A 23283-nucleotide genomic window follows, 5' to 3' on the forward strand; every position below is an offset into this window, starting at 1 on the left:
AAAGAAAGTTATGGTGAACAGGAAAATCAGGGTCCTATAACTGTTGGGGGAAATGTTGTTATGTCATAGTAACATATAATTAATTTCGGCTGCAATCTTCCCTCCTCCCTTTTACGTTCTTTTTTATTTTACAATAGGGAAATAAACTATGACCGCTTCAGGGATAGTATATTGTTCTCTTTGATTTGGGGGCATGTCAGGCTATGTATCCTTTGTATCTATACCTTCTGCCAGCACACTCTCAGGGTTGGGGCGGGGAGGGGACATTTGACAGAAAATCTCTACCTCTGATTTCTCTCCTCTCACTCAGAGAGTGATATCTGATGCTTTCTTTGGCCCCTTGGATGCCCTCCTACGGACCATAGTGCTCTGATGGTGTTTCCTGCTTGGCAGGGGGTTGGACTCGATGGCCCTTGTGGTCTCTTCCAACTCTAGGATTCTAGGATTCTAGGAACTCTATACCTAGGGTCTTTGGGCACCATGACGCTCTCAGACACAGCCCTTTGAGCATATTATGGTTCCTTGCCCTCCTAATTTTCCCATATTGTTGTGGGTTGGGAGTGTTTTGTATGGTAGCCTGCTTTCTTTGTGTTTTATGAGGGGTTTGTGTGTTTGGGGCTGGTTCTGAGCATTACTAGTTTTTCTAGAGGTCCCCCCCCCCCCGGTGGTCACAATAGTTTCTTTGATTTTCAAATGTGTCCTTAAGACCAAAAAACAATTGGGTATTCCTTCTCTAACTATAGTTTAGCACTACATGCATGAGCAGCAGCAGCCTCAAGATCATATGCACTTTCCTTTCTTCCTGAAGCAGATCCATGCATCCCCTTCCACTTTTAATCCACCTAGTGTTCCCTGTTTAGTCCTCACTTGAAAGAACTCTGGCTAATTTCGCATATGGATTGCCCAAACTATTGCGGACCGATCCTTGGTTTATGACCTGTTAACAAACCATAGTTTAAACTAATGGACATAATGGGAGACCCAAATTAGTTCAATAGTGGAGGTGGATAATTGCTAGCTCCCTTTGGCTTCATCAGAAGACAAGAAAGGGGATCCAGCTTTCTGCTGGATGGTGCTAAATTATGACTTAGTAATGCATGTGGAATAGGACAGTAGGTCATCATTCTATTTGTGCAAGGTAAATATTTGCTATTATTTTGCTTGGTGAAGGTAGGAGGACCTTCAGGGAAGAAGGAGAACAACAGCAACAGGAAAATGTGAACAGTGCTTTTCAAATATTTGTATAGAAGTCTCAAAATTTCTAGAGGGATTTCAAACATTTGAGAAAAATACTTCCAAAGTACATAGTGAGCTGGCAGGGGTTAGCACATCGCTATAAAACACTTGTTCCTTCTACATGTTTCCAGATGACATGAAATGGACCGATTTCACATTAACAATGGCACAAGTCTACCCATCTTGTTAGCATACTCAAATGGTGACTGGTGAAGAGTTATTGATGTTCTAGATGTTATAGGTAGACTTAATCTTTCTGGATAGGATGAGCCTCGTCCACAATTAAAATGCCCCCTTCTATGTTTTGGAGGGCAAAAGATGTGTGAAGCCAAATGGCTCTTGGAATGGATTGTACCGTATAATACTTTGGTGAGATTTTTCAGACCACCAAACAGATGTGCATTCAGCACGCAGAGCTCATATCTCAGAAGTATGTATAGCAGCACTATGAACGTGATTCCTGACATCCAGGAAGCCATATGTGCAGTCATCCCAGTTAGCAAAAGTCTGTTTTGGTTAATTTTTTATGTACACCACTTCAACATGCTAATGAATAAGCAGCATCTAAATAACATAAACAAATAAACAAAACTACATTTTCATATCCTAGTTACATAGGGCAATTTAATATTTTCTTAATAAAATACTGCACAGAAACCACAAAAAAACTTCCCACCTGTATCTGTTGTTCTTTTGAGTGGATCTTATGTGTCACCTGTCTTTCCTGCCATAGAGTCCTAAAATTATGATGCTTATCTAAACTTCATTGGAGGCCGTGAAGGAATAATTCATTCCCCTTAACATATATGAATGGAGCAAAAGCTGTTACTGAAGAGGTATCCCCTCAAAGTACCATTCTTAGAATTTATGAGCTTTCCTCAGAGTGACCTGTACATTCCCTAATACGTGACTGTACAAAGGACAGTTCAAACATCAACAGATTAGTTAAATTTACTTATAGACACTGAACCTAGGAAAGTCTTGTAACTTTGCTTCCTTTTATATTTAGGTTTTTTGACATTTGAGTTTAAAAAGTGTTCTTGTGTGTGGCAAGGAACCTTTTGAAACAGTGTACTTTTCTCTTTATTATGCTAGACATCATCTCTCATCTATGTAGATGAGATATATTGTATTTATCCCTCCAGTACAAGTGGGTAAAAAATGCTTATTGAAGTCCGCATTCAGTTGATGAATGGACTTTTCTACTTGTTGCTGACTAATAGAAGTCTGGGCTTTCAGTTTACTGCTGCTTCTGTTGTAAATGCTGGTTTTGTATTATATTATTGTTTGTGCTGTTACTGTGATTTTAATATGTCAATCACCTCAAACTATGGAGTAGATTAAAATGGATAGGTAGATGCACAAGGACCCTCAAAGGGCAGTTCTGGGAAATCTTATCTCTGTTATCTAGGACATTCATTGCATAATAGCATGTACTAATAGAAGGAATAAATGCTTTATGTTACAAGCATCTTTACTGCCAAAAAATAAAGATTACCTCTTTCCCCTGGAGGCTGTTTTGTTAATAAGATAAGAAAACGATTGCGTTCTTGGTTTGGGAAGTGATCTAACTATGTCAGAATTGGATATAATCAGCATTGTTTGAGGATTAACTCTGCTTAGCCTCAGAACAAAGTGACTGAGAGAGAATTTTTTATGGAAATTATGGTACAAGCTGTCCTTATAACACTATATGTTGCAATAATAAGGGAAATAGCAAAAATTCTGTGAAGAAAAGCAAAAATTTAATGTTGCAAACAGGATGTTCTTATAATGAGCTACATTAAGTGTTAACATGCTGGCAACTTAAGTATTTTGGCAAAGTAAAGCAAACTCAATTACCAAGCTAATAATTTTTATTTTTATTTTTGCTGTAAACATTTAAATTGATTTTCCAAAGGATGCAGAAGCTCACACCAACTTAACCAGTTATGTGGTGGCATGCAGTATTGGCAATAGTACCATCCGTGATCTTCAGGATTCTGTGAAGATTACAATTAAGCACACAGTTAAGCAGGATAAAATCCAGGTGAGAGAACTGTATCATTTGTTTGCTTTTAAAAATCAGTAATGTCACCCATAGCCAAATGAAATTAGAGGAAAGTAGAAATGTGGATTTCACAAACACATGTTCTTCTGGCAAAGCTGTAGTAGCCATAATAAAGTCTATTAAATCTGTTAACATTCTCTTAACTTTTTTAAGAGCAACTCTGTACAGTTATTGTGTTTGCTGTGGCAACACTAGCATTTATCTCAGGAAACTTGTAAAGTTTGAGCAAATGAGTACATGTCCTTAAGCAACTGTGCTATGGATGCACAAGCAACCCTAGGTATGTCCCTAAAGAGGGCAGAGCTTTGCACATTTTGCACAAATATTTCAAAAACTCTCAAGGAGAACCTGCGGTTCTCATCTGTTTGTTAATGCTATTTTTATTTTTATTTTACATGTGTAAATATCTAGAAGGCTCCTAAACCCACCTGTGTCTTTTGGGATATGAACAGAAACAGTAAGTTTTTTATTTTGGAAAATTTTCATTTATTATATTGGAAGAATAATGCAACTAATTTTTCCCCCTGCTGTTTGCAATTTCTCTAATACAATTAGCAATGTTCCAGCAACATTCTTTTCTTCAAAACCTCGGTATAATAATACCTAGAGGAAACTTTCAAAACCTTAAATTCAGGTGCTCACTGTATACTGTTGTTATCTGTGTCCTTATGCAACCCTAAAAAAATCAATAAATAAAACATGACAAGCTTTGTGTTGAAAAATAGAAAATGAAAACTATGCTGTAACAGTCAATAGGCACATAATTGTGCTATTTGTAGAAGAGAGGATAAGCCGAACTACTCAACACACCCTTCTTTTTGGACCAATCATAAACAGATTTGAGCAGATCCCACTGATTTTTCAGCGTTGGTATCACGATTATGAAGTTTCCTTCCTTTAGAAATCCACTGAGCCACTTAGTCAAGCAGTTGCTAATCCCTTTTTTATTTTATAGTAAATTAATAATTAATTTCTTATCAAGTTGAGTCTCCTAATAGCTGTTCTACACTTACAATCCGGCTGTTGTTGTGTGTGTGTGTTTTTTTTAAAAAAATCTGCTTTTATTGTTGATTTTATATTATTTGTATTTTTAAGAATCCTTGTAAGATGCTGTGAATGTTGTGATTGATACTGGAATTATTCTGGTAATAACACATAATATAATTGTTTGTCTTTCCCGATTTATCTAGAGGGCCAAGGTGGGTGGAATCCTACAGGCTGCCTTGCGCAAGCAGAATCAAATGAAAACGAGACTGTCTGCTTATGCAATCATCTCACACACTTTGGGGTGCTGATGGTAAGTGATTGTTTACCACTCCTGCTTGTTCACTGCTGCAGGGGGAAGCAGTTGCTGCCAGCCTGAACATGATCTTGCCCCACCCCTGACTTTTAAGGTCAGCACCAGAGACTGGGCTCATGGTCTTGAGAGACAGGCAGGCACTTGAGGCAATGTGTTTTCTTTCCCCGTAGTGGCACCACAATTATGAAATATGCTTCCCCAGGATATCCACTGGAGATTAAGAAAGTGAGGGAAAATAATGGTCCTGAAAGGGGACTGAGCTGCTTTTGAAAAAAGACTGAATCCTGTGAGCATTTTCATGTAACATTCTCCACCAACATACGGAACGCAGCACTTGAAATTCTGAATGCCTTATTGGTCATTGACTGTAATCAAGGGATGGGTTGGTTGATACTGAATGCCTGGGAAAAGGAGTATCTCAGGTTCCACTGCCGCCGCCTCCTCTGACCTGGAGATAGGAGCAAATTCTCAAAGCTATGAGGGATTAGTATTAGTTATGGAGATGAGAGAGCATCCAGCACATTACCTCTTCCCCTCCACAAAGCAGGGAAGGTTGTTTTCCTCAAATTCTCCCTAGACTCGGATGAGGAACATGGGTCAAAGAGGTCTTGGCCACTGTGAGAATAGGGTGCAAGATTAGTTGGGCCATTGGCTTGATCCATCTTGCAATTTTCAGACAGGTTATTAAGAACAAGGTTGAAGAGAAATAAAAGGGGAAAGGCAAAGCCGTGTGTTGAAAAAACAAAGCAACATTTCAAGTTCATCGGACCCAGAGATAGACCATTGTTTTCAACTACGAGACCTGTCACGCCTGGCCGTTGGCTCAACAAAGTTGACTACCCCTAATCTGCCCTGTGTAGCTTACTTACATTTGGGCATATGTTCTCCTCACAAGTAACATAGCATCTAGATCAAATGGATAAGAAGGAATTTTGAGAGAGAAAGGAATGCTTGCAACATCCAGTTTTTAAGGGCTCTTGACCCAGGTAGGATCTGATTCACAGATGGTTGTGAGCAGTCAATCCTGGGAGTTGCACAGTGTTAAAGGATGGGGGATGAAGTAATCAAGGTGTCAGTGGCAAGGACTGTCACAAGTTTAAATTACTGCCAAAGTGGTCCAACTTCCCTTCATGACTTTTTTTTTTTAAAAAAATCTTGCCCCATCAAACTACCTTTAACTGAGATTTCTTTGGGTTCTTAAACCCTCTTCTCAATAATTATTTCACTTTAGCTGATATTAATATTCCATGCTTTCCGCAGTTATTCTTCTACCTGGGAAGAAAATTAGGAAGGTACATCTGATTTGATTTAGCTGATTTAAATAGGTTTTTTAAAGAGCTATAAATATTTGAAACACCAAGAGACAAAGTGTAAGAATTGCCTTTTTCTTCCCTGCATATGATTTATGGCGCATTAGAACCACAAGGTTCAATATCTGGCTTCCGCAGGCCTAGTAATAGCTCTTTTCACATCTTTCATGAATTTAAATATGAAAAATATCACAAGCCTTTCTGTTCCCTTTTCAGGCTTCTTCTGTTCTACTTTTGCATATTTGTGGGGAAAGGGGGCATTCTTAATTTCAATGTGTCCTTTCTCCGGCTGTGAGTGCTTTTGTGGGAGAGTCCGAAGTGAGGAGAAAGTCGTCATAATCCTGGCAGTATTCCAGTTGGAGAATTATAATATTTTTCTGGCATTTTAAATTGCCAGTTCTTTTTCTCCCAGAGATCTTGTTTGGATTTGCATATAATAGCACCAGCTTGGCAAGGATCATTGTGTGCAGAAACATATGCAGCTTCTCAGTCTACACCCACATATGATGAAGTTATGATGCAGTGATATATACCATCGCACCACATGAATCCATTCACCTTTCCTCTCCTTCAACAGGATGTTAGAATGGCAGGCAATGGGAAAGACTTTTTGACATACAAGTATATGTGTCATTCATTACTGTGCACAAAGTCCACTGCCTTTGGTTAGGCTCTGGATTAAAATAACACTTCATCAGTAAGTGATGATGCACATTCACTTGCATCTGCTTGTTGGATGTGCAGGGAGCATGAAATGTCAGAGGTCATAAGCACTTACTCTAAAACAATTAAACAATGGGTTCAACTATATGATTTTTAAGATCCCCTCCAACATTCTGTGAATCTCATAATGCTGTAATTTCAAACCCCCCCCCCTGCATTTACATAAAATGAAAAATACTGTTGCTATTCTCTTGCTTTTTAGAGCTAATATACAGTTACTGAAATGAGAAGTGGGGACTGCTGAAAAGGAAAGCAGAGAGCTGGCCCCTTTCTCTGTTTTAACACTATGTGACATTGTAGTTACTAGATTGTGGGTTAAGGTAAATTGTAAAGTTACAAGGCATGTTTACGTTCTGAGAACATAAACAGTCAATAAAGGAAAAGAGGACTATTGCCAAAGGGGAACATTTCCTCTGTGGCAGAAGTGTTAGGTGAGAATGGTGAGGATCACACAGTTAGATAATAGAATCTTGAAGGAACTCTGGCAGGAAGCCACAATGTCTCTGAAATCTTAAGGGGAGAAGATGAAATGCTTGGTCTTTGTTGGCTTCATCCTGGTAGAACTTGTCACATTTGATTTCAAAAGAGGAATCTTCCCCAAAAGAAGAAGACTAGTAAAAGGGAAGTTGAAAGGCAAAGCCAAACTCCAAATTGGTTGGGAGGTGTTAAAAAACTTGAGTGTATACCGCAGATTAGAAAAGATGCCAGAAAGGCCCAGAGGACACCAGTGTGATTAATGAGCAGAGTCAAAGAAGATTCCTTCACAAAACTGATGTCAGTAGGCAGGAAGTTCCAAAGTATGGATGTTACCTCACTGGAAGAATGATTTCTTTAAAATGGGGAACAAGTATTATGTGGCACCCGTAACTGCCTGATCCACATATCAAAGCACTAGAATGAACTTACATGGGGGAAGGTGATCTTGCAAGTAAACTGGTCCCAAGCTGTTAAGGGTTTTATATGCTAATAGTAACACCTTGAACTTGGCCTGGTAGCAGCTCTGCAACCAGTGCATGTCTCTAAACAGAGGTGTTATACGCTCGTGTTGTCAGTCTTGCTGCAGCATTCTGCGCTAACTGCAGCTTCTGGATGAAGTTCTGTATAGAGCAAATTGTGCTAATCCAATCCTGAAGTAACCAGTGCATGAACTGCTATGGCCAAGCTCTCCTGATCTAGAAATAGTTATTGTTCCAAGATGGTCACAGATGCTCAAACAAATGACCCAACCACATAACTGCTATAGTCTAAAAGAACACATCACAACAATTCATACCATTTAGCCAGCCTCCCTTTGTGTGAATTCCACCCCATCTTTCACCTGCAAACCTGCATCATTCCCAATCTTACACACATGACATTTTTCCTGTACAAGGATTATTTATATGTAGGAAACATTGGTTTCTCAATCTGTATAGATGTGACATAATTCTCAGCTGCTCTATTAATGTGGAGATAATCTTCATGTAGGAAATTGTCATGTGTGAAGGGGCCATTTGACAGATTTTCTGAACATTGAAACAAACGTGATCCTGCTCACACCATTCACAAGGGAGGAAACCCTGGCTCCTAAATGTAAGGAGTTCTAAGGAAATGGGTTATTGCATGTGGAAGGATTTCCCACAATATAGTTCTTGAGATCTGCATAATGACATAATATGAACAATAGAGGTTTGTATATTGATGCTGTTTCCAGCTGTTACACTACTTACCCTCTGAATTTTTTCTTCTTCTCAGGAGTTGTAGGAAGGAAGCAGAGGTGTGACAATTATGCACTAAATATATCAAGTGCAGTGTAGCCAACATTCTCTGGAATTTACCTACATTTTTGTCACAAGAGAAAAATATTTGTCCTTCTCAAAAAAAACCTTATTTCCAACAGTTTATATCTCTTTTTGCCCTATGTGTAGGACCTGCCAGGAACTGCTCTTCAAATAGATACTGAAAACACCAAAGTCCTCACTTTTATAACTTACATTGGTTGTGGAATTTCTGCCATATTTTCAGCTGCAACTCTTCTGACGTACATTGCTTTTGAGTAAGTATTTTGTCATAACAGGTCAAATAATTGTTTTTAATTCAATTGGTAGTCTCAGTGTCAGGAGGAGATTTAAAATTCAGATTGTGATCAGCAAACATGATAAATTGGAGCCGCTTTATGCACCATAAATTTAAAAGGTGTCTAACCTTAACCTAAAATCAGCTGTGCTAGTAATTAGAAGTTACGACAGGACTCAGACATATATGTGGCATTATGCCAGTGTAGGGAAACAAAGCAGAATAAATGCCTAGAAGCAGGATGGCGAAAAGACTTTAAATCAGTTAGGAATTTAAGAACACTTAAATGTATGTATACACCATATGAAAACACAGGTTTCTGTACACAATAGGCACTTTTGGCACTCAGACAGAAATCTTGACACCCCCCCCCCCTTTGGATAAATAAGATCCAAGTCAAACAACAAAAGAAAAAGCTAGCCGCTAAGAAACCAAAGTGATTAATTACAAATAAATAATTAGAGATGTTGTTTTCATATGGCAGTTGCAGTTCACTAATAACTTTAAACAGCAGAATAAATGGTAGATATAACAAACAGCTTTAGCAGGGGTGGCTAGTCTACAGACCACATATGACCCTTAGAGATTTTTTTTGTCCCAACATTTGTCATTTAAACTTGTTTAATTCTGTTTTTGACTGGATGCTATGGGCTCCCTGCTGTGGTGTCATAAGGTTTTTTGCAGCTCCCCAAGGCTCAAATAAGTCAATATTAAATAAAAATAAAATTATTTTTTATTACTGACCACTCTTGTGGGTGCCCTTCTGTGATTCTGTTATACCAGAAGGTTTTGTGGTTCCCCAAACACAAACCCCATGATACAATGCCCCACCCAGTCCAACATTGACTTAAGCCTATTCATTGAGCAGGTGAGCACCTACCTGCCTGTTCATTCCTGGACTCAGCAGTTCAGAAGTCCAAAGAAGACCAAAAGTTAACCGTAATAAATTGGAACCTACACTTCGTTCTATTACTATTTGCTGTCTATTTATCACCAGAAAATTGCGAAGAGATTATCCCTCCAAAATCTTAATGAATTTAAGCACAGCCTTGCTTTGTCTCAACCTGGTCTTCCTCCTCGATGGCTGGATTGCATCATTTGATGTAGAAGCCCTTTGCATCGCTATTGCTGCCCTGTTGCATTATTTCCTTCTGGCGACCTTTACGTGGATGGGCTTGGAAGCTGTTCATATGTATATAGCTCTAGTAAAAGTATTCAATACCTACATTCGCCGATACATACTCAAATTTTGCATCATTGGGTGGGGTAAGTAATACTTTTACATCCTTTTTTTAAAAGTAATCTGGTTTGATTACATTTCTCTATTGCCTACAGCTCCTATTCAAGTCAAGACTGGAACTACTAGGAGTCTACAGAAAAACTAATCTTATGTTTTTTCTTTCCTTTTCTTTCCACCCTTCCCCTCTCACACACACATGCACACTTTTTCTTTTTCTTTCCTTTCTTTTTGCTGCAACATGCAGCTTACAATGTTATGGCATTTAAAAGATTCTTAATTCCCCTCTCTCTCCTTTTGTGTAACTGTCACTCTGTACATTATTCCCTCAATCCCCAAATCCCAAGCAGAACTTTTTCTCGCGAAAGGATGGCATATCCATTGCTTCTAGGTGTCCTCTGAATCTGCTTCCATTTACCCACTATTGGTAAAAAGGTGAAGGGACCCCTGACCATTAGGTCCAGTCGTGGCCGACTCTGGGGTTGCGGCGCTCATCTTGCTTTATTGGCCGAGGAAGCCGGCGTACAGCTTCCGGGTCATGTGGCCAGCATGACTAAGACGCTTCTGGCGAACCAGAGCAGTGCACGGAAACACCGTTTACCTTCCCGCTGGAGCGGTACCTATTTATCTACTTGCACTTTGACGTGCTTTCGAACTGCTAGGTTGGCAGGAGCAGGGATCGAGCAACGGGAGCCCACCCCATCACGGGGATTCAAACTGCCGATCTTCTGATCGGCAAGTCCTAGGCTCTGTGGTTTAACCCACAGCGCCATCCGTGTCCCATGTAGTGTCAGCTCTTGTGGAAATATGGCTTGCTTATGCTGAGCAGTGACAGAAGCGATGGGGTAACCATTCCTTTGCTGGAGGTGTTGCTTGGTGGAAGAAGCGGTGAAAATGCAGCTGTTCAATACCATCAGTATCTAGTGTGGATACAAGCCACATTAGCAGCAGCAATGGTTAAGGCCTGGAAGGCGACCACGTTCCATCTTCCTCCCAGGCCTTTGATCAAGATTCCCTCCAGCTGCCTGTGTGAGGTGATGCTGCATTCTTTAGGGGCTAGCATGTCTAAGGTCTGGGGGGGGGGGGGACGGAACATTTTCCTTCATTTCCCCTTCAGATCTTTAAGTCACCATACCTCCTTTTTAAAAGAGTATTTTTATTATTATTACGCATTCACTTTTCATTTATTGCCAGATGCCTTGGAGTCCTGTAGTCACATAGAAAGATAAGTTATAAATGAATGAATGAACTCCTCTACAATAGTGCAGGCAATTCCTGCACAGTACTGCTCCATTCAACCATCGTCTCCACTGCCACCAAGTGACACCTTTGGGTAAAAGTAAAAGCATGAGGCCTCTCTCCTCTTATCTTCATTTAGCAGGAGCAACCATATATTTCATTCATGCCACATAGTGACTGATGGCAGATCCACACAAGTTCTTGTGTTTTGCGGTGAAACTGCTTGTTTTCAGTCCAGGCTTAAAACCTGGTGAATTAATCATGTGCAGTTTGTCACCCATTACCATTTTAATTTGCACAATGTCAAGAATCTACCTAAATTGTATGAATGGTGATGTCTCAAATCATAGGGGGATACACATCAAAACTGACTAGTTCACCTGACTCATTTTGAGCCTAGAGTGAAAATTAGTAGGATTTCTAGGATTTCAATAAGCATAAGAGCTTTATGAATTGTCGCTGTACTAGGAATTGTACTTGACCATTTGGCACATCAAGATTGTACATAACTATTTGACACATCAAAAATTTATATAGTTCCTGACTTTTTCAATTTATTGGAATCATATTCCAAGGTCCATAGATGAATTCTGTAGGACATTTTTACATTGATAATCTCTATTCATCCTTTCCATGGCAAATTACATTTGATATACAGTTGAGATTAAACCAACAACAAAAAAATTAAGATCGTATTGGATTCCTGTTTGTTCAGCTAGAATAAATATGATTGCATAAAATACATATTGGTCCTGTTATTCTCCAGTGAATGCAATTATTCACAACTTTTGGGTTTGCTCCAATTCCTTTGGGCAGGACAGATAAACACAACCGTTTGACTTTAGATGAAGTTTGTTCTTTTTACATTTATTCATGTAATTCCGATTTATTTTCCCAATACATGGAATTTGACTAAGGGCCAGCAGGGGTGGTTGCACAGAAGTTTTCTGATTTGCACAACATACAATTCTAAGGCATTGGAAGTTTCACTTAGTTCCAGATATTTAATGCTTGTTGGAATAGCTTGTTCTTTCAGGCTTAAAGAGAAAGTAATGTACTCACAAATAGATATAAGCAATTATTAGGGGAAAGCTTATAAGCCCAGATCCAAATACCCTGCTACATACCGTATTTTTCGCCCCATAGGACGCACCGGCCCATAGGACACATCAAGTTTTTTGGGGGGGAAATAAAGGAAAAAAAATTTATTCCCCCCCCCCCCAGGCGCTTGTGGGGCTGGCAGCGGGGAGAAGCACTCTTCTCCCCGCCGCCCGCCTTGAGATCAGGTCCGGGGACAGCGGGGAGACGAGCTGCGCCTCCCTGCTGTCCCCGGAGCTTGCGAGGCCAGCAGCGGGGAGAAGCGCTCTTCTCCCCGCTGCCCGCCTTCAGATCAGGTCCAGGGACAGTGGGAAGACGCGCTGCGCCTCCCCACTGTCCCCGGAGCTTGTATTTAATGTTTTGTGTATGTGAAACACCATTTGCTTGTATTGTTTAACAAATCAATTAAAACAAAACATTTTAAAAATTCACTTTAATGGGGAGCAGAGAAAGGAATTATCTAAAGCTCATATTGTAACTCGGGAGAAGGAGGTAGGCATTCTGAGCTGACTGTCGTTCCCAGAGAGCAAGGGATATGCATGAACCAATTGCAAAGCAGTAATTTTTGTACAGTGGTACCACTGGATGCGAATGGGATCCGTTCCGGAGTCTCGTTCGCATTCTGAAGCGAACGCGACCCGCGTGTGCGCGATTTGCCGCTTCCGCCCATGCGCGTGACGTCATTTCAAGCGTCTGTGCATGAGCGAGCGGCAAAACCCGGAAGTAACGCGCTCCGCTACTTCCGGGTCACCACGAAGCGTAACCTGAAAATGCTCAACCCGAAGCTACTTCAACCCGAGGTATGACTGTATCATGTAATTGACAACCTAGGGGCATAAGGAGCACAAAACCTAAGATCCATATATCTATAACATGGTCAGTGGTAATTCTTTCATTATTAAAGCTAAAATAAAAATTACCCATGCAGCCATAAAAATGAGTTCTTTCAATCTCATAAAGGAATAAACTACAAATATGACAACATTCTTTGGGTCTTAAAAATATTAGCTATGTATGTGAAAAACACCATATTATTTGAACTATTTTACATAGCTTTTGTATGTCTCGTCTTGAAAACTGTGTCTGGATTTCAAAAAGGTTTGTGAAAACACTGCAAGGGGGATACAATTTTCATTATTACACCATCTGTTGTTGTTTAGTCGTCTTAGTCGTGTTTGACTCCCCGTGACCCCATGAACCAGAGCATGCCTTGGAAACTCACTTTCTTCTCAAAGCTTCTCCTTTTTTATGTCCATGGAGTTTTCTTGGCAAAATACTGGAGTGGTTTGCCAGTTCCTTCTCCAGGTGGATCACATTTAGTCTAAACTCTCAGCTATGACCTGTCCGTCTTGGGTGGCCCTGCACGGCATAGCTCACAGCTTCCTGGAGTTATTCAAGCCCTTTCGCCACGACAAGGCAGTGATCCACGAAGGGGTATTAAACCATCTAGCAAAGGACAATTCTGATAACTTATTCTAGAGTTCATAACACAAGGTGCCTGTTCACTTTTTTCTGCATCTAGACCTTTTGGGTTCTGAAAAAAGCGGCAAAGGCCTGAATGCAACCATTTTTGTGTGTGCAAAATAATGCAAAGCAACACACAGCCATAAAGCAAATGAGTACAGCAGTAATTTGAAAGCAAATTTCACATTATTGAAATTGGCCCCGTCATTGGCCCCCATTACTAAGATGCTTTCCAAAAAGATCCAGCCATCATCTGGAACAGTAGGCAACATTTTGCGATCAGTTCATTGACTCTGAATACTTGAGACTCAAGGTTCCCTTAAATATAATTTTCTATAACATGTAGTGGTTTAACAATCCCTGAGGTCTTATAATTCCTTCTAATATTAAACCTAGGTGGTCTGGTATCTGTCAGCGTAACATAGAAATGGATCCAGGGCCACCCACAGACAAAGTAGTGGTTTCTGCATATTCAGTATTCCTTTGATATTAATATCCTGAATATTTTACATACATCTGCCAACTTTCCCCACTTTACAACAGTTACCTTTTGGTAAATACTTGTCTTTTGTTGGTGATCACTCATGGCCGAGTAAGATTGTCTTCCATGAACACAGTCTTAATGGTGTGTCTGTAAGTGACTGTGGAGGCCAGTTCAGGATCCACACGTCCTTCTACAGTGGGGACATAGGTTTCCTGGCGGGAGTTGATCATGGTGAGGATTTGCCAAATGTGCCTTCCTCTTAGCTCGTTTCCTGAGTTCGTTCTTCAAAGTCCATGACATCTTTGGGTAAAGGCTGTTTCCCAATATACTGCATTTTTAAGATTTGCCTAGGTAGGCACTTGTCTTTCTCTAGTGAATTGCATACAGTAGTCACTGTATCTCATGTAATTAGAGTAACACACTGAAGCTACCTACTGGAACAGCATGGCATAAAAATTGGGTCCTCAGTATTATTTCATTTAGCTCATTCTCTCATATTCAATTGTACTAAGTTGGACAGAAACAATTAACTAAGATTGATTTGTACTACAGTACAATGATCACTAAGTGATGCATTACCTTTTAGTAGTCTTTTGCTTACTGCTAGTGAATTCATATTAAGCTGTTATAGTAAAACATTGCTGTTATGATAAATGTATGAAATTGGACGAATGCCTGATTTTTGAGATACGTCATTGAATGTTGACAGTTCTCTAAATGGGCATAAACAGAGATATAAAACATCATTACAAATTTAAATGGTACTATGACCTAGTATGGCAGTTCTTGTATTCTTTAAAGTTATACTGTTGTGTTTCCTTTTGTTACAGGCTTACCTGCGGTGGTTATAATAATTGTTCTAGCAGTCACAAACACAAATGCAAATAGTATTTACAACAAAGATCTGTATGGCAAAAATACTCAGGGGCAAGGTGGAGATGACTTGTAAGTATTTTGTATATGACTTGTAAGCATTTTACATAAAGTGGGTACAATGTAGGACTCCAATACATGCTTAGACTTCCATGTATGTACTACCCTGCTGTCTTCTATGAGTATGAAAGAACAGTGCAGCAGCAGTAGCATTTAATTAGATTTCTTACCTGCCCTTTACCATGAGGTCCCAGGGTGCGTTACAGTTTAAAAATACAATATTCAAATCAGTTAAAACAAATAACAGTCAAGAGAGTAGTGTGGATCAGTATATCTATATGTATTTCTATATAGCAGGTGATAAAGGCCAGGGTAAAAGGTTATGTCTTCAGCAGAAAACGAAAATGAAGGTGCCAGACATACCTTTGTGGGGAGGGAACTCTGCAGCTTAGTGACTACCACAAAGGATTTCCTCTCTCAGGCCACCACCTGCCCCCAACCTGAATTCTGGGGACAGTGGAACTGCCAGTAGGGCCTCCTCTGCCAATTTTAATACCCAAGAGATGATGTTTGGGGCCTAAGTCATTTAGGGCTTTTAGACACTGATATGACCGCCTTGAATTTAGCGTGCGTGCACGCGCGCGCACACACACACACACCTCCTGCAGATCAACAGATGCTTGTTGTTGTTTAGTCGTTTAGTCGTGTCCGACTCTTCGTAACCCCATGGACCAGAGCACGCCAGGCCCTCCTGTCTTCCACTGCCTCCCGCAGTTTGGTCAGACTCATGTTTGTAGCTTCGAGAACACCGTCCAACCATCTCATCCTCTGTCGTCCCCTTCTCCTTGTGCCCTCCATCTTTCCCAACATCAGGGTCTTTTCCAGGGAGTCTTCTCTTCTCATGAGGTAGCCAAAGTATTGGAGCCTCAGCTTCACGATCTGTCCTTCCAGTGAGCACTCAGGGCTGATCTCCTTAAGAATGGATACGTTTGATCTTCTTAAGAATGGATACGTTTGATCTCAAGAGTCCCATGCTTAGGCATCTGTCCCAACAGATGCTTAGGCTTCTGTACTACACTGGTGAATGTCAGAAGTGGAGGGGATGGAAATGTTGCAAACACACACACACACACACACACACGAAGCACTTAACATTTCACACGGATGTTGTAATGAAGCTGAAGGTGATTTTAGCTGTAATGCTGAATTTCACTGAGCTAATTTCAAGCCATCAGAAAGTGTGTGATCCTTTATTTACAATTTGATTGACCATTCCAGTGTAACTGTCCAGAACAGGCTGTTTTTCATCTCATGTCCAATTCATGTTGCTACTGCGGTGTGCTCACTGCTTCTAGGTGGTTGGGTCTCGTGCTGTAGCAGTTGTATCTGCATACAGAAACCACATGGAACAGGTGAATAAAGAGGTTACTTCTGAAAGCACCATCAACCTGAGGACCCAGCCATGCGGAAGCAGTGACCACACCACATGAGTAATGTATGGATCAACCCATAGTGACAAAAGTAAAATAGACAACTGGTTTTGTAACAGCAGTATCGTAACAACTGCTTATTTCTTTACAGCTGCTGGATAAAGAACACTAGTGTGTTTTATGTGACCTGCGTTGGCTACTTTGGAATCATGTTTCTCATGAACATTGCCATGTTTGTTGTGGTGATGATGCAAATCTGCGGGAGAAATGGAAAGCGAAGCAATCGGACTATGCGGGAAGAGATTCTGAGGAACCTCCGTAGTGTGGTTAGCTTGACCTTCCTACTAGGCATGACCTGGGGCTTCGCTTTCTTTGCCTGGGGGCCATTATATCTGCCCTTCGTGTACCTCTTCTGTATTTTCAACTCCTTGCAAGGTAAGTGGAGCTCTACTTGGCAAAAACAAAACGAAATTAATAACAACCTAGAGATGGTAAATATAAAAAGCTTAGGCCACACACCACCGCTCCCCTGACCATGTCCCCCACTGGCCTTGCTGCATCCCCTTATTGAATGCCTTTGCCCAGTTGGAATGTGTATATATGATAATTCCTCTTGCTTGCCTAGATGGAGGGGAGAGATTGAGGGGGCACCACAATCTCTAGTCTACTCATGAAACCAATACTAAGCTTCCTGAGGAGGTTATTTATTCAAACAAATAATTTTCAAAATCCCATATTTCAACTGTTTCTCCTGTTCTCTCCCCATTGTATGAGCTCACCTTTCTTGTGCTTGTTCCCTAACATTTGTAACCAAGAAACTGATTTCACTACGTCGTTTTTTTCCTTTTTTTCAGTTTTGAATATGTACCATATTTAGTATCAACATTATTGTCACGCAGAAACAATTCTGATATCTGAGACAAGAGCTTACATACATCATGCATCATTTTATTGAATCATCAGGCAGTTTTTCCTCCTAAAAAGACTGATCTGCAAAACATATTGCATTCAAAGAAAGCCACAGGCCAAAAATTATTCATCAGAGCTACCCAAAGGCTTGACTTTAATGGAGGTGCTCATGGAGTGTTTATGGAGAAGGGTGACGGAATCTGGGTTCCAATCCAAAGCTCAACAGAATTATTAGAGGATGTACAAATCCAATGGTAGCTCCAAAACAAATTCAACATTTACAGCCTTCCCAAAGAATCCAATGCTCTTAGGGAGAAATATGTTTCCAGTTTAACAAATCATCCTAGCAGTGTGTATTAGTTAGTTATTCAGCTGGTTAGAATGACTTAAAGCAGGCATGCCCCAAGTCCGTTTCGGGGGACTAATCCGGCCCACCGGTCAGTTTAATCCAGCCCCTGCAACAGTTTATTTCCTGGGGTAAAAACCCTATAAAAAACCTTCAACCTCAATCCTAAAAAAACCTCAACAACTTCAATCCTAAAAAATGTTAACAACTTTGGTTGGCCCTCACGGCCCTTCACTTCATCACATCTGGCCCTCTTTGAAAAAAGTTTGGACACCACTGACTTAAAGTAAACAAGAACTGGAATTGTTCATTATTGATAATTTTTTAGTAGTGACATTTATACTGTGATATTGTTAAAAGATGCCACTATATCATAGGTATGCAACTCTTAAACAATTATGCTGCTATGCATATCTAGTAGGCTAGCACACCACAGTATGTTTTTAACATTGTACTAATGTACTTGCTAGTTTGTCCAAACCTAACTAGGTACTAGCTCAGCAGAGTTATCTTGGCTGTTTCTCTCATAAATGCACAGGTAAGATACCTGTTAGAAAACACTCATTAATATGCTTGCATAACAATCTGAATACTGTACAAATCTTACTCTACGGTTTTGTGAGGTTGGGGCATGGCATCCTCAAATTAAGTAAGCAATACGATCCTTTTTCATTTCCTATTTTTATTATGCAATTTTTTTCTTCCCATATTCTGTTTTCAGTGCTAGCATGCAAAGATAAATCAAATTATATTAATCTCCCCTTTAAAAAACATATATTCTGATAATTTCACTTCCACTGCCCCGTAGAGAAATTAGGAGCCTTTTTGCCACTAAATTGCAGTTTTCCTTTTGAGCAAAACAAAGCTAGTTAAGCCACGCCTGGTATTTGCCATGGCAGAAGAGACAGAAACAGGCTCCACTGATAATTTACAGCCAAGCAGCTTCTACCTAATCTGTGAAGCTCAAGATACCACTTCTTCCCAGCCAGAGGACTCTGTGGTATACAGCCTGGCGGGTGAAGGGATTTCTTTACAAAATGTGTCTCTTGCAGAGGCTTTTCATAAGAGTATACAGATTATCTCTCCTCTGGTGGCATTTGTGAGCCAAGTGAGCATCCAGAGCTTTAAAAAGTCACTTCATGCAATAGGTTAAAAGCTGTAGTCCCTGTGAGAGCCACTGGATCCGTTGCTCTCAATTCAGATTTGTAGTGGCGTCAAAGATGTCTGCAGCGTCTCCAAGTTCTGCTGCTTCTCCAAAGAGGACTTGTGTATGCAAGCACTCTACATTGGACCTTTGTTCTTGCCCACCTATACCTTTGCAGCAGTACATGGCAGATTTTTTAAAATCAATAATTTACTGAAATTTTCCACTATCTCGAGCAATAATATACAAATAACAGAAAGAATATGCAAGTGTTTAAAACTTGAAATTCAGATAAGAAAGGACATTATCTCTGTTGGTATCCTGAATAAAGTTATCCTGAACAAAATAAGATGCTAATTTTTTAAATTATGTGCTGCTGTGAAATGTACCCATCATTTGACCTAATTAGCCAATCTGCTCACTGTGAAACCCCAGCCCATGTGTTGGAAGAACCTGAAGGAAGCAAACATCCATATATAAGAACTAGAGGCTTCATGCTGCCGTATTTCTTAGAAATACAGTAAAGCATTGGGAAATTATTTGTAGTGTCCTACAACAGCAAAAAACAAACAAAACAACAACAACAGAAAATCATTCTCTGTAAATTGCTTTCTCTATCTGACAATTGTTATGAGCATTAAATTATTTCATTCTTTTCACTCTGATTTCAGGGTTATTTATATTTATATTCCATTGTGCCATGAAAGAAAACGTCCAGAAACAGTGGAGACGGCATCTCTGTTGCGGTAGATTCAGGCTTGCAGACAACTCAGGTAAATAAGCTGCTTACAATGGTTTTTCATGAGGTCTCCCATGCTGGCAATGACCAGACACAGATATACTCAACTCTAGCAAGGCATTGTGTTTCCCTCACTCCACACCCCGGGACCTTAGAAGCATGAGTGGAGGCAATTGACTAATTAACCAGTATACAGTGGTACCTCAGGTTAAGAACTTAATTCGTTCTGGAGGTCCGTTCTTAACCTGAAACTGTTCTTAACCTGAGGTACTACTTTAGCTAATGGGGCCTCCCGCTGCCACAGCCGTGCCATTTCTGTTCTCATCCTGAAGCAAAGTTCTTAACCCGAGGTACTATTTCTGGGTTAGCAGAGTCTATAACCTGAAGCGTCTGTAACCTGAAGCATCTGTAACCCGAGGTATCACTGTATTTGGCGGGTTGTTTGTTTATTACCAGCCTTTCATCATAACATCCCAGGGCAGGTTACAACCATAAAACACAACGCTGAAAACAGTTTAAAACAACGTATAGTCTGATTCCACACACCCCTCCCCCGATTTTTGGTGTTTTTTATTGTAATCTTTCTGGCTATTGTTAGAGAGTGAAAGCTGAAAGGGTCAAACACTTTGCTGATGTTGTCTTCATTGTCACTGGGTTAAATCTGAGTCTATCTTTTAAGCCTGTAACAATATTTTCATTGGGTGATTGCGTGGAAAATGCAGAAATTCCTCCTTTTGTCCAGTAGTCATCCTTTCACTGCTTGCTATTTAATTAAGCCCAGTTCTACTAGAACTACGTCGTAAATATTTCCTGGAATGGGTTATATTTTTTTTTAGGAATAAGAAAAGTTAAAATGATCCACTGTAATAGTAGTACCAGGAGGCTCTGCATGAATCTGTGCCACTTTTTCTATATGGCCTGGACTTCCAAAAAACTGACCACATGGCTTAGAATATGCTGTTTGTGTCCTCATACAATTCAGGGAAGTCAGTGGCTATGTTCCCAAGACTGGAAATGTTTAAATACTCTGAGCCTGCCCACTGTGCCCAAAACGAGAAACATTCATGCTTTCTATCCTGATTGAATCTTGGGGCAGATGGAGATTTTTCTCGGACTTGCTTTTGTGTAGTTAAATAGCTTCTTTTGCATGTTTGAATGCTGGCAAAACAGTGTGGCTTATGAATCATATACACATAAAGGATCTTGGAATAGTTCTTTGTTTTTTTTACAAAAATCCCCCATATCCTTTAGTATGGCCTTGTGTAGTAAGAGTTGAAAATGTAATTTGGCTACAAAGTGTCCTTATAAAGCGAATGCACATATCTGGTTGAAGTCTACAAATATTCATCATAAACGGTAAAATCCGCCCAACTATTAAGTTCACTATGAGGCCTTGTGTTGGCCTTTGGCTTATTTTTCATAAAAATAAGAATAGAAGAGGCAGAAAGATGTTGTACTGAGAACAACAGCCTTTTCCCATTTAAGGTTTTCTTATCAGCTAAAACTTGTTGGACATTTTTCTCCCATTAAGGTTATTACTGTTCACCAAGATTGATCTTTCAGCACCTTTTTGAGGCTTTGCCACATTTATTTCTTTACTTGTTCACTTACTTAGCTGCCCAACAACACACACTCACAAAAATTAAAAGAATAAAGTACTATATTAAAAATGCAATATAAAACAGTAAAAGCAGCATTTAAATTGGTTTCTCTGGCAGGTATACAATAAACCATGAATCATAAGTTTGAGAGTCTCAGATTAAAGCACAATTTTTTTAAAGGCCTGGGTAAATAACAAGGCCTTGACCTGATGCTGAAAAAGACCATAGTGATGGTGCCAGGGGAGATAGCCTGGACAGGGTGTTCCGTAACTATTCTTTGCTTCCTTTGATCTTTTGGCATTGCTCCCTTTCCCTCCATTATTTTTCATAAAGCTCTGATTTCATTATCCTGCAGTAGAGTAAACTTTGCCAGTGTATTATATTAGTAATGTTATGAGTTTCTGGAAGTCAGGCATCCTAAATTTCTGGACCCAGTTAGTGTTAGTTTCTTGGTGTCAGACCCATGTGTATAAAGCTGTGTGCTAGACACTTCTAGTCCCCTGGAATCAGCGAGTGTGAAAGCTAATTAAGCTAGGTCAAGATTCTGTGTTGAGATGATAGCCTGGTTTTTGAGTCATTAAGACAACAAAGGATCAAAAGGGGCTCAGTGTGAGACGGCAAATAGGTGAGGCCTTTCTCCCTCAACAGATAAAGCCAGAGTTTAGAGAGGTTAGAGGTAGGAGTAATGTGACCGGAGCAGTAAAACAGGAGGCAGGGCACAATGTTGGATGTCTGCTGAAATCCAAGGCTGCATCTATGGGAGAAGTAAAACCCTCTTGGGATGCTGTGAAGCCCTCCATCGTAGACTGAGGTTGTATATATGTTATTTACACATATATACACATAAACCAAATATCATAAAGACACCACAGTCTGTGCTGTGCCTTATTCCCAAAAGGAAGCACAAACCCTGGTCAAGTGCTTGGAACCCCTTGAGTCTTGCACCACTCTGAGGTTGGGGTGATGCGCAACAGTATGTAAGTTTTGCAGGGTGTTGTATTGTGGTATGTTGTATTAGTGGCATTATACAAGTGATGATAGGGTAAGTAGAGGCCACTCATGCGTCCAGTGTAATGTGCAAGGCTAGGTCTTGGGCATATCCCTACACAGGTGGAAGTTCTACATCTCATCCCATGGGAGATGCATGAGTTCCTACTTTGCATGCTAAAAATAAGCACACAAGGAAGAAGTGAAAGTGACTGGTGCTTTCTTTATCTGTAGGGCCTGAATTATTTTAAGTTGAAATACTGTTACAGACAGCTTACGTTTCCTCATTTCATTTCAGACTGGAGTAAAACAGCAACTAATATAATTAAGAAGAGCTCTGACAATCTGGGGAAGTCCTTATCTTCCAGTTCCATTGGTTCTAACTCAACTTACCTGACTTCTAAATCAAAATCTACATCCAATACGTACCTTCAAAGGAGCAGCCATTCTGGTGAGTCATGTAAAAGGAAATGTAAGTCTTTAAACTGCAGCAATTCATTCTGAGATCCTATGATCATTTGATTTAATTTGGCATGGAGCCTTAGATAAGATAGCTTATCCCATTACCTCCTCTTTCCTCTGTAGCCCCTGAAAAGGCTTGGGGGGGGTTAGGAGCCCTCTTGAACAATGTAGGATGTCGGCTGCAAAGGAAAGAAAAAATTGCCTCAAATTGGGACAGTTCCCACCCCAGCGGTAGCCTTTGCCAGCCCACATTGTTCATTTACTCACATGTGTCAGAAATTGCAGGCATCCACCTAAATCTTTCCGAGAACTATCTGTATAAGCAGTCCATGGACCATATCTTTCAAGAATTCTGGGGCCACAGATGCTGCACAGGCCTCTTTTTGCTGCACGGGCCTCTGCAAAGTCCTCTTTTTATTTATCATTTTTTATTATTCTTTATTAAATTTCTATGTCTTCCTTCATCCAAGGATTGCAGGCCAGTTTACAACATAAAAAACACAAGACGGTAACAGACAAAAGAAATTGCCCCTCCTACAGTTTAATGGGCCATAGATTTTTTTAATTAGCCAAAAGGGGAATGTTTTTGTGCCTGC

The 23283-nt window shown here is 40.1% G+C and overlaps 2 protein-coding genes across 13 annotated transcripts in view; one reads left to right on the forward strand and one right to left on the reverse strand.

Moving 5' to 3' along the window:
- The window catches only part of LOC310703734 (craniofacial development protein 2-like), a 609970-nt gene that overhangs the window by 562623 nt on the left and 24064 nt on the right, over positions 1-23283 (reverse strand). The window lies entirely within an intron of this gene.
- ADGRG6 (adhesion G protein-coupled receptor G6) overlaps positions 1-23283 on the forward strand; it is a 100964-nt gene that overhangs the window by 69008 nt on the left and 8673 nt on the right. For all 12 annotated transcript variants that reach the window (XM_083496244.1, XM_083496252.1, XM_083496246.1 and 9 more), the window contains 9 exons: positions 3137-3265; positions 3698-3743; positions 4477-4583; positions 8527-8654; positions 9672-9940; positions 15027-15141; positions 16651-16934; positions 19570-19671; positions 22524-22676. In XM_083496244.1, the coding sequence (XP_083352370.1) occupies positions 3137-3265; positions 3698-3743; positions 4477-4583; positions 8527-8654; positions 9672-9940; positions 15027-15141; positions 16651-16934; positions 19570-19671; positions 22524-22676 (1333 nt within the window). The remainder of the gene's footprint in view (positions 1-3136; positions 3266-3697; positions 3744-4476; positions 4584-8526; positions 8655-9671; positions 9941-15026; positions 15142-16650; positions 16935-19569; positions 19672-22523; positions 22677-23283) is intronic.

The sequence above is a fragment of the Podarcis liolepis genome, assembly GCF_965112155.1.
Source record: "Podarcis liolepis genome assembly, chromosome: 3".
NCBI lineage: Eukaryota > Metazoa > Chordata > Lepidosauria > Squamata > Lacertidae > Podarcis > Podarcis liolepis.